At 37.4% G+C, this 11,826-nt stretch overlaps 1 protein-coding gene across 1 annotated transcript; it reads right to left on the reverse strand.

Annotated features, from left to right (window-relative positions):
• Positions 1 to 839: 839 nt before the first annotated feature.
• Positions 840 to 11,219, reverse strand: LOC122021343 (anaphase-promoting complex subunit 8-like). Its single transcript, XM_042579464.1, has 4 exons — positions 11,036 to 11,219; positions 10,578 to 10,965; positions 1,230 to 2,480; positions 840 to 1,098 (listed from the first exon to the last, which is right to left on the reverse strand). Exons 1-4 carry the CDS (start codon positions 11,119 to 11,121, stop codon positions 1,027 to 1,029), a joined length of 1,797 nt encoding a protein of 598 aa, XP_042435398.1. The 5' UTR covers positions 11,122 to 11,219; the 3' UTR covers positions 840 to 1,026.
• Between the last annotated feature and the right edge of the window lie 607 nt (positions 11,220 to 11,826).

Consider the following 11,826-nt stretch of genomic DNA (forward strand, 5'->3'; position numbering starts at 1 on the left):
AAATTACTGTACCCTTAAGAGCGTCAATAATAAAATTAAATATTTCTATCTAATATTTTTAATCTTCACATCCATATTACCGATCAAATATCTCTCTTCAAATATTTCAAATTTTAAAATCAAATATTCCACAAACTAAATATTGATGAGACTCACCTATCACATATATTACTCTCAAATATTCCAAATTCCACCATTAATTTTTTTATTAAAAAAATAGAGAGAAAATCACCATGCATAACTCATCCGGTGATTTCAAATTGCCTTGATAATATCCTTCCAATGAGGAATATTTGAAATTGCGGAAGAAATATCGCCGTTTAATATTCTCACTGTGGATGCCCTAAGTGATTTTAACCATGATTTCAATCAAACTTAAATAATTTTAACTAAAGATTTTTTTAATATAAAGTGCTCTTTATACAATAATATTTTTTTAAAGTCAAATTGAACTAAAAAAATTATTTCAACACGTAGCATATACAATGTAACAATAAAATTAGAATACAAATATTTTCAGTACGAGAAATATATTAGAGTGCTCTTTTGAATTTTTTTTTAATGAACGCATTCTAATAATTAACAATGCCTTTTTGTTTTGTTTTGTTTTGTACTATTGTCTTCTACATAGAACGATGTCTTGCGGATGTAACAATAATGAGCATAACTAACGATAATAAATAATTTAGTTAATTTTTTCTAAATATAATCATGAAAGCACCTCCCACTTATTGATAAATTTAAATCACAGTGATAATTTAATGAAGATTCACAGAATTTTAATTTTCCATTTTCTATTTCAACACACCAATTTCACACTTTTTAAAATTTATTTTTTATAAACTGAATAGAAATATATTTAAAAAAAAAAAATCTAAATGCAGCCTAAAAGTTTCAAACATGGTAGCAAGGAGATTCTGAAAAGATTTCACTAATAAGTGCAGCGAAAAAGAACTTACTTCGAATGTTACCAGATGACCACTAATTGAGATGTCTCTAAATATTGCTGGAGCTACAAACTTGGAGTCATGGACCAAAATGTTCCATGTCTGGAGATATTTCCAATCCTCTTAGAAGACTTCTTGCCGTCTCGCTCTCCTGCAAGTTAAGTAACGTCGTGAGAAGAAGTTATCGCATATTTTGAAAATTGAAAAAGGAAAAACAATAAGTGAATCCTTTCTTAGTTTGGCATTTCCTGTACATTTTACTCAAATAATGAAAGTGCATACCGGACCAGTATAATCCAAGAGCCTCCTGCAATAGTACTCTGCTTCTTGGAATCTCTTCTTAGTTTGGTAATACTTGGCGAGGTAAAACATTGCTTCAACCATATTATGCCCTTGCCTCTCTTCAGCTTCCATCCTATCGAGATCTTTCTTGTAGAAAAATGCAGCCCGTTCAGAATGCCCAAGAGCATCATGCAGCTTGGCAAGCTGAAGCAGGGCGATGCCTTCACTGTCATTACAGTTTGCAGCTCTTTTGAAGCATTTGATGGCCTCATTGAGCATCTGAAGTGGTGCACTTTCATACAAATGAGCCATTGCGATCCAAGGCCTAGAGTCGTTAGGCTGCAAGTATGACGATTTCCGAAAATAGTAAAGGGCGTAGAAAGGCATGCTCATCACCTCATAGGTTTGCCCCAAACCATACCACGCGCGGTAATCTCTAGGATTTATTTCAATGGCCCTGCGGTAGGCATCGGTTGCAGCTGGTGTGTTTTTCATCTCAACATATTCATGGCCCATTAGAGTCCAAGCTGAAAGGAATTTTCTGTTAAGTTTGACTGCCCTTCTGAAGTATAAAACTGATTTCTCATGTTGTCCCTTCAAACTGTAATAATTTGCTATGATGCAGCAAGACTCGGGCCTATATTTGTCTGTTAAAGACACCCTGTGGGCAAGGAAACTCAGAGGAGAAAAAGATTCTTTTGCGTAAAGTAAATTCGAATAGACATCCATTGATTCCACACGGTGAGGATCTTTGCAGAGAAGGTCTTCAAAGATTAGTTCAGCATCATCAAGCTCCCTCAAGCAATACAGAACTGTTGCAATTTGAGACTGAATATAGTTGCTAGACTGGAAAACCCCTAACAAGCGTTCGTATCTTTTCAAAGCTTCTTCATGCATCTTCAGTTCCTGATATGCACTAGCAAGAAAAAAGTCCTTCATCCAGTGGTTTTTTAGATTCAGATTGTTCAAAGTGTCAGCAGTAGTGCAAAGGGCTTGAAGTTCCAACCAAGCACTCCAATTCCATGGAAAGCAGTTAACAGACTCCACAAGCACTTTCATAGCAGCATTCTCGCAGCCTTTATCTTTGAGGATGATGCCATACAAGTATAAACCAAATGAATCAATGCTGCCAGCTCTCCTTAGCGATGATAGTTCTCTCTCTAAAGAAATCAACTCTCTGTTTACAGCATCACTCTTGCCCAAAGATCCCTCAAGTTCAAACATCTCTTCCTCCTTGCGCTTTTCTCCTGCCTATGGAACAGAAAACTAGATAAAGCTTAATGGCTATGACTATAGTGGTAGAACAGTATAAAATCCTCTAGTCAATGTGTTGTAAAAAATATCAGGTGCATTATGGCACCAAGGTTGCACTAACCAAGGGCGGAGCCAGGTATAGCCTACCCGGGTTATAGCCCGGGTGCCCAGCGGTGGTAAGAAGAGAAAAAAGTCTCGAAAAAAGGGGAAAATGAAACAGAAAGAGGAGCTAGCCCGGGTGTTGGCGTTGGCACCGACGTCGGCGTTGGTGCTCGTGGCCCACAACCCGGGTAGATTACCCGGGCTAGCTCTGCCATTGGCCCTAACGGTAAGAAAAAGGAAAGCATATATCTCATACGAATCATTCCCAAAAAAGATGGGGATTTCTACATTCCCCCTTAAGACAGATCAACATTGTTGATCATTCCCATCTTGCTCATGAAATCTTCAATACTTGCTTTTTGAAGACCCTTTACCAGAATGCCAGTTGTTTGCCCTCTGGTAGTAATATATGTCATCTATACAGTCCCATTATCAATTTTTTTTTTCTTTATGAAATGGTAGACAACCTCTAGATTTTTTTTTTCGGTCATGCTGAATAAGATTACAGGCAATACTTACAGTTGCCTTGTTTTCATAAGATAACTTTATGGGAGAGATACTAGGGAGTTTTAGATGATTTAGAAGCCTCCCTAGTCATAATCGTTCACATATATTGTGAGCCAATGCCTGAAATTCAGCCTCTACGTTGCTTCTCACAGTTACAGACTATTTCTTACTTCTCCATGTCATAAGATTACCCTAAGCATTGGTACAATAGCCCAAAGTTGATCATCTACGGAAAGAAGAAAACCTGCCCAGTCATCCTGTTATCACTTTTCTTAAAAAAAACAAACCCTTTCCAAGTGTTCTTTAGATTTCCAAAAGTGATCTCTATACACCACATCATGTGTTTGTATTGGGTGAGTGCATAAATTAGCGAGCCACACTAATTGCAAAAAGTACGTGAAGTCGTGTTGGGGATAAGTAAATTAGTTTACCCACTATCCTCTAGTACTACTTTCAATCAACCTTGCAAACACCCTCCAAGGCTAACTTAATATTAAGCCCCATAGGTACATCATGCAATCTGCAACACAACATATCAATGTCTTTAACAGCTATCTCTTTAGTTCATGAATATCCCTTCAAAGGTATCTCTTTGAAGAATTTAATTCTTCATGGTTATCCCCTAGGAAATTGATGTCACCTACATACATTAAAGATAGTAATTTACCATCTTTCAAAGTGTTTGTAAAAGCCTGTGAGATACAACTGAACCTTTGTAAACCCTTGTCTCTTGACCACTTGAGCAAACTTTTCATAGAGTTTTTTTTTCATCCTTCCTTTCCATAACCTGGAAGAATATCCATATCAAATTCATAATGTGGGTCACCATCTAGAAATGTTCTTCACATCTAATTATTGTAGTGGCCAATCAGGATTGAATGCTATGATAGAAGTACTCTTCCTATATTAAATTTGGTACGGGAGTAAAACTCTCCTAATAGTCTAAAGTTCTTGCAACAAGTCTTGCCTTGTACAATTAACACTTCCCTCTGTATTGCACTTCACTGTAAAAGCCCACTTACATCCCAATATTTTTACCCTTAGGTAATCTAAGTATCATTCCTTTCTAAAACACCCATCTTCTCTGGAACCATTGTTCTTGAGTAAGCACATAGTTATTTAAGGCATGAGGTACCCAAAAGCGCATAGGTGCTATGGGACCTAAGACACTAGGCGCAAGGTGAGATGCACGCCTTACTAAAGTAAGGCACTTTGGGTATAAATTTATACAATTCAAACATATATAGGAAATTTCTGCCAACATATTTCACTAACAAACTATTAAACAATAATGTAAATATAAATTCACTAACATTCAAATATTGAAATAGTTTATTTTCACAATCAAAATCAAACTTCAAATTAAAGAAAAAACAGACTTCAAATATTGAAGAGTCATGCAAAGAGAAATAAGTTTGCAAGGAAAGTTGATGTTTATTTTTTAGGGAAGAGGAAGAGTCGTACAAAAAAATATGTCGCATGCATGCAACCTAATTAAAGGTTGATGTTCATTTTCTAGGGAAGAGGAAGAGTCACTCAAGAAAAATGTGTAGTATGAATGCAACCTAATTAAAGGTTGATGTTCATTTTCTAGGGGACACGTGCATGCAATCTCAGAGCATCCACGATAAGAGAGGATATTTTTCCCAAATATTTATGATCCGCACTTCCACATCTAGGGCTGTAAACAAGTCGAGCCGAGCCGAGCTTTGGGGTGTTCAAGCTTGTTTGATAAGATAATTGAGCCGAGCCGAGCTTAAAATGAACCAAGCTTTTGAAATGAGTGTTCAAGCTTGGCTTGGTTTATTTTTTATGAGCTTAAGCTTGTTTAAAGCTTGGTTTGAGTTTGGTTCGTTTAGATGTTATCAAGCTCTCAATTCAAGCTTGGCTTGAGCTTGGTTTGAGTTTGGTTCGTTTAGATGTTATCAAGCTCTCAATTCAAGCTTGGCTTGAGCTTGGTTTAAGCTTGGCTTGAGCTTGGCTTGAGTTTGGTTCGTTTAGATGTTATCAAGCTCTCAATTCAAGCTTGTTTGATTGTTTAAAACTTTTAATTGTTTGATTGGTTACTAAGATTAATAATTTAAATTTATTTATTTATTTTATTTTATTTTATTATTTATTTATCATATTGAAAAGAGTTTTATTAATAAATATGGTTCGTGAACATTGTTCACAAACGTTGTTCACGAACATTAACGAGCTGAACACATATATGTTCAAGCTTGTTTGTTTAGCTTAACGAGTTGTTTAAGTTTGTTTATTTAATTAATCTTATGTATATTGAACGAACATAAATAAACTCTTACCAAGCCGAACACCAAGCTTGTTCACGAACGCTTGATTCATTTACAGCCCTATCCACATCACTCTTCAAATATCCTAAATCCCACAATCAAATATTTCACCAACTAAATATTTATGGGTCTCATTCATTAAATATCCCACTCTCAAACATCCACAATTTCACAATCAAATATCTCACCAACTAAATATTTATGGGCCCTATAATCATTTTATTAATTTTATATCTAATTTTATATTTAAATAAAATTAATTATATTTTTCAATTCTTCAATTTAATATATTTCATCTATTATTTAATCTATAAATTGAATTAAAAAAATAAAAGCAACATTGATTTTTTTAAAATTTTTCCAAAACATTGATTGATTCCAAAGCGATTGAATTTTTTTAAAAAAAAACTTATCGTTGCCCACCAAAAGGTGTAGGGATGTAAATGAACCAAACGGTTCGCGAGTTATTCGAAGCTCTGTTCGATAAAAAGTTCGTTTGAGTTCGTTCGTTTATCTTATCGAGCTGAGCTCGAGCTCGACAGTTTTATCGAGTCGAGCTTGAGCTTAAGGATATTCGGCTCATGAGCTCACGAACATGTTCGTTTGTAGGCTCATGAGTCAAAAAATGAGCCTTAAAACGAGCCAAAAAATGAGTTCTAAAACGAACCTTAAAATGAGCTTTAAAACGAGCAAAAAAAAAAAGAGCTCTAAAATGAGCCCGAAAATGAGCCCGAGCTCGCTTAACAAATTAGGCTCGTTAACTATGATAATCGAGCTAATAACGAGTTGAGCTCGAACTGTTCGTGAGCTTGATAATTCAAAATCGAGCCGAGCTCGAGCCTTGTAATAAAAGTTCGATTTGAGCTCGAGCTCGAGCCGGGCTCGAGCCCGAATATAACTTAAACAAGCCGAGCTCGAGCCTAATACTATTCGGCTCGGTTCGGCTCGTTTACATCCCTAAAAAGGTGGGCTTGGTTGCATGCCACAAAAGAGAAATCATCAGGCACAAACTTGTGCCCAGTGATTTCTAATATCTTTCAAATATCCCCCTCCAATGAAGAATATTTGAGAGGGGGGATATTTAGAGAAAGAAAAATGATATGCTCAAGGAAAAGCTCAAGGATAGACATATAAAGTGATGGGGCCTACAAAAAGTAAAATGGTGGGCTATGACTCTACGTGTCTATCCTTGAGCTTTTCCTTGAGTTTTTTTCCTTAAGCATATCATTGCTCTTAGAGAAATATTCTCTCCAAATATCCTCTATTGTGGATGCTCTAATTAATTTAAAAGGTAATTAAAGGTATGGGCTGGGCTTTAAATATTTTTTTCACTTCAATAAGGCAAGGGAAATTGCACCTTAAGCATGTCTTACCTCTCAAAAGGTGTGTGCTTAAGCGTGCTTCTTTCAAGTATTGTGCATGGGTCACTACCCAGGTGCAAATGGCGCACCTGGCTGTGCCTTGAGCCTAGGTGCAATCAGGCACACGCTTTTAACAACTATGAGTCAACAAGAGCTTGTTGTATATCCGTTGGTATCTCTATCTTAAACAAGATATTAAAGGCTTCAAATTAAGAGATACTTCTCATCAGAAATAAACCTTGATACAGGATGTTGGGTCAAGGACCTGATCCAACCCAGATCTTCAATCTGGGCTCAACATCAAGCTCGATTGATTCTCTAGCCAGCTCAGTACAGGACTTGAATTTGGGTCAGACTCTTGACCTTGTTGAGTTTTGCCATCACTTTAAGAATGTGTTGTGTGAATAGAAAGCTAACTCAAGAGGTTGAGAGCTATCTCCCCTGTTTTCAATATTGTTTCTTGCTTAATGGGTGGCAAATAGGGATAAAATCTAATTGGATGTTAGGTAATGAATCTGGTGAAGGGAAGAAAATAAGAGTCAATACGTAGTAGTTTCAAATCTTGGATTATCCTAGGACTTATCTTCACTCATCACCACCTGAAAAGAAGGCATGGAAAAGTAAGATTAGGATTTAAGAAAGCCAACGCCCATGGATATAAATACATGATTAAGTGATGGGGAATAACACTTGTAACGACATTGAGTGGAAGAAATTTCAATAAACACACTTGGCTGATTCCAGATCAAGTTTTGAGTGAATTGGGAATTGATTATGCATAAAAGCAACACATCCAATGAATCTAAGTAGAAGAGATGAGATGGACATGCTTGTAAAAAAAAGTGATATTGGAGGTTTAAACTTGAGGACTCGTGAGGGATTCTATTTATGAGATAGGTGGATATTAGAATGATTTCATCACAAAGATCTTTTAGGATATGCATAGTGAACAATAATGCTCCAATAACTTCACAGTGTCAAATTTTCTTTTCTGTGATATTTAGTTAAGGTGTACTAGGATAGGAACTCCATTAAATAATTGCATTAATTTCCATATATTGACTGTGGAGTGAAGTATTCATTTCCATTGTCAAATCGTCAAGATCTCAATGGAGGTGTAGAACTGGTTTCTTATAATTGAAGGAAATGATTTTTCTAGTTTCATATATTTCTTTAAGAAGGTAGAGCAAGTAAACTCTAGCGTGATCATCAATGAGTGCAAGGAACTACTCAGTACCTGTGATATTTTTGATACAAGTGAATCCCCGTACATTGTTATCGATTAGGGAGAAAGCAAGAGACTCTATAAATGGATTGAAGAGGAAAGATATGCATCTATATTTAGCTAACTAACAAAACTCACAACTGAAGGAGCTAGGATTTTTATTCATAAACAATTTGAAAACAAGTGTTTAAATAATGAAATTGGAATGGCCAAATCTATTATGCTACGCCATTATTTTATTATAAAAAAAGGTAGCCCGGTGCACAAAGCTCCTACCATGCGGGGTCCCGGGGAAGGATCCATTGTACGCAGTCTTACCCTGCTTTTTGCAATAGGCTGTTTCCAGGATTCGAACCCGTGACCTTTTGGTCACATGGCAACAACTTTACCGTTGCGCCAAGGCTCCCCTTCTACACCATTATTTTATCATTATTAAAAAATAGAAAAGGAGTTACTTTGAACAGAGTAGCCTATTTTCTCACATAACCATCATCCTCATAGTAGTAGTGTACATTATCTTCACTAGAACTGTCAATCATCCTCCCCAATCCTAGCATCTGAATTTCACAAGTTGCAGAGAATTTAGCACAAAAATTAAGTTAATGGATCATCTTGCTAATAGAAACCATATAACTGGCAAAACTTGGTATGTGGCATAGAGTGGAGAGTGTTGTCTTTGACAAGTTTACTGAAACTTTTCCCAGTAATATAGGAGAATGTTCCATCTGCATTTCTAGCTCTGGAATTCCAATGACAAAGTATATAGGAGATAAATAGAGATGGATTTCCTATTATATGGTTGGTGCTCTAGTATCAAATATCGGAATTCTATTCCAGACATATAGAGCAGTACCTTTGTGAATAAAATTGCTAACTGTTTGAGTTCCTATCAATTGGCACAGAATTATTTTGGACTTGTGCAGCTGTTCCGGTTGGGACTTACTCAAAAATGCCCCTAAAGATTTACTACAAGCAACCAAGCACTGCATTCCTTGACTTCTCTTCCATTGATGCTTACTAATCCTTGTCATCTAACTTCTAGTTTGTGATCTATAAGACTGTAATTGATACCCTGATATCCACCTTACCCAGGTCAGCAGGCCCATGCCTATGCGGCCTCACTCTACATCGGCATATTGCCCTTACGTGTTCCAAAGCCCCAGGATCTTCCCAGCTTGCTCTTCCTGAACTCCTTGAGTTCCCTACTTCGAACTCCCTGAGCACTCCCCTCTGAGCATTCCGAGCTTCTCGAACTCTTCACTCCAAGCTTCTACTACCGCCCATGCGGTTATTGGTCATTCATAAACGTGACTCACAGTAACTACTTATGGAGTTAATGGCCAGTAACAACAGAACGACTGACATTAATGGAGGTAGTTAATGGAGTTGATTAAGGGCTGAGAGATCGTGAGCATGATCTCCATTAGTAACTTTCAATCCCATACTTATAAATACCAAGGTGTGTCAGTATTTGGAAGGGATCTCTCTTTCTGGTTTTTCCATATTTTTACCATTCCACATATTGAGACTAACTTAAACATTGGATGGGCTTTGCCAGACAACTCTGGCCCCTGAGGCTTGTTCCCATATTTGCAGGTTAGACCTTATTGTGCCAGCCCACCTTGTTAGTGGACTTCTCCATCGTCAACCAGTCAAACCACACTAAGCAGGCCAAATCATACTTCCACCTTAGTATACACATCGTTGGCATATTTCTGCAATATCAAATCTCTCACCCTCTCGCAATTCTCTTTGCTCTCGCTTCTACTACTCCTATCGACTTAAGCATCTAAGGGACTATGTTACACAAATCAGGCACCTTTTGACATTTGCTCTAGTGTATGTACATCATACTACACCGTCCAAGTCAGACCACCTCAGAGGTGTACCCAGGTCATGCGATTGAGCTCTCTAGATATTCTCTCCCCAATCTCAAGTCACGGAATTGAGTTCTATTATATTCTCTCCCTGAACTCAGGTCATGGGGTCGAGTTCGCTTAGTTAGATTTTGTGTATTGTAGATCACTATTGTAGATCACTTGTTTACTTCTTCTAGGAGGGCCTAGCTTAGGTACGGGGTTACAATTTTAACTAAAAAAGACAAATCTGGAGATTCTTCACAAAATCAAACATATCTTTAATAATTGGAGGATTTCCGTTAAGATCCAATGATTCATCTTATAATTGAGTGATTTCAAAATGATTTAACTTTGATTTTTCTTTTTCTTTTTGACTTTGGCATATTTGTTTATGATCGCTATGATTTCACTGGAAATTTCAATAGAAAGTTTCTATTACTAGGTTGAGGGGGTAGCCAGAATCTCCATCTACACTTGAACTAACCAATTTGTGAAATTGATGAAAAAGGATGCAGGAAACAAAGCACCACATCAAGCTAACACACTAGAACATAGAAAACCCACAAACGCCCACAAAGGATGTAAAAAGTCAGATGGACTCCTAGTTGCTTTTTTTCCAAATAGAAGGTATCATCAAATTGAACAAGAACAATGGTGGATGCGTTTCATCAAACAACATGAGGAACAAATTGCAAATACCAAACGAGCTCAGTAACTAGTGGGAGGGCAGTTAGAGCAAAGCATACCAAGTAGAGGGAATAGCAGCGGAAGAAAACGGCCTTCTTCCCAGTTTGATTTTCGAGAACGTAGACGGCCCGCCGGTACTCGCGGCAGTCAAAGTATGACTTGGCCAGGAGGTAGCGATCATTGCTCCCGCCGTCGAACCCATCATCAGCAGGTAGAGGCGTGCTGACATAAGATACGCCGGCTTGGGGCGTGACAGCGGCCTCGGCTGACGCGGGAGCTGAAGAGTCAGAGCGGACGCAGCGGCGACAGGAGGCATCAGGGTGCAGGTGGGAGAAGGAGCGGAAGCCGCTGGCTGCGGAGGTAGAGGGGCCAGCACTGGCACGGGCGGAGACAGCTGACGAGGATGCCGAAGGGAGAACGTCCAGATCTACGAGGAGTTCCAAAGCCCTACCGGGGAGCGGAAAGAGGGTTAGAGGTTACGATAGTATCAAGGAAATCAAGGATAGGGATCGAGAACCATTTGGCGGCACAGTAGAGGCCGCGATCACTGAGATGGCGGGCGGCGGATCGAAGCTCCACTCGGTAGCTCTCTTTGGAACTCATTCTGATCTCAAATTTCGCCGGCGTTCGGAGTGTCGACGCCGATTGCTTCGTTGCGGCAGACGGCGGCGAGGTGGGGTTTTGGTTCGGGTGGGAGGGAAGAGAGTTAATTAAAGAGTTTTCTTGGCTCAGAATTTTAACTTTTTATTAAAAAAATATTGGGAAAAATAAAAGGCATCCCAAATTTTATAAATCATCTAAAGTGACATTTTTTTTTCAAAAACATTCAAATAAATACGTTGACCCATAATAGCAAATACCTTATAACTTTTACAATATACAGAAACTAGGAGGAATTTAAAATTTAAGATTTATAGAAGCTATTGGATAATTCTATAACATGCTTAGTGTGAATTTAGTGCATAGAATTTAAGATTTAGGATCTAAGATTTATATTTTATTTATATTTATTTGAGAGAGTGGAAAATAAAATTAAGAAAAAAAAATTCGTTGTTTATTTTATTAAAATTTTAAGAGAGAAGAGATGTGTAATCCATGAATGGATAGTTTTGAAATCACAATTGATCATCATAAAATCGGACTTAAAAAAGAGGATGAAGAAAACGACGTATGTATCTATTTTCATTCATAAAATTATATTATATATAAAAAATGACGCATGTATTTTTTTTAACTCATAAAATTATGTCATATACCCAAAAAAAAAAATCAAGCATGTAGCATTTTTTAGTTAGAAAATTTAAATTG

Source organism: Zingiber officinale, chromosome 9A (genome assembly GCF_018446385.1).
Source record: "Zingiber officinale cultivar Zhangliang chromosome 9A, Zo_v1.1, whole genome shotgun sequence".
In the NCBI taxonomy this organism is placed as follows: Eukaryota; Viridiplantae; Streptophyta; class Magnoliopsida; order Zingiberales; family Zingiberaceae; genus Zingiber; species Zingiber officinale.

Bases quoted from the DNA above. Each gene is read 5' to 3' on its own strand.
- LOC122021343 (XM_042579464.1), bottom strand. From the start codon at position 11,121: ATGAGTTCCAAAGAGAGCTACCGAGTGGAGCTTCGATCCGCCGCCCGC. The intron at 10,966-11,035 runs GTTCTCGATCCC...GCTCCCCGGTAG, and splicing joins CTCTACTGTGCCGCCAAATG to GGCTTTGGAACTCCTCGTAG. The intron at 1,099-1,229 runs GTATGCACTTTC...CTTAACTTGCAG, and splicing joins TCTTGGATTATACTGGTCCG to GAGAGCGAGACGGCAAGAAG.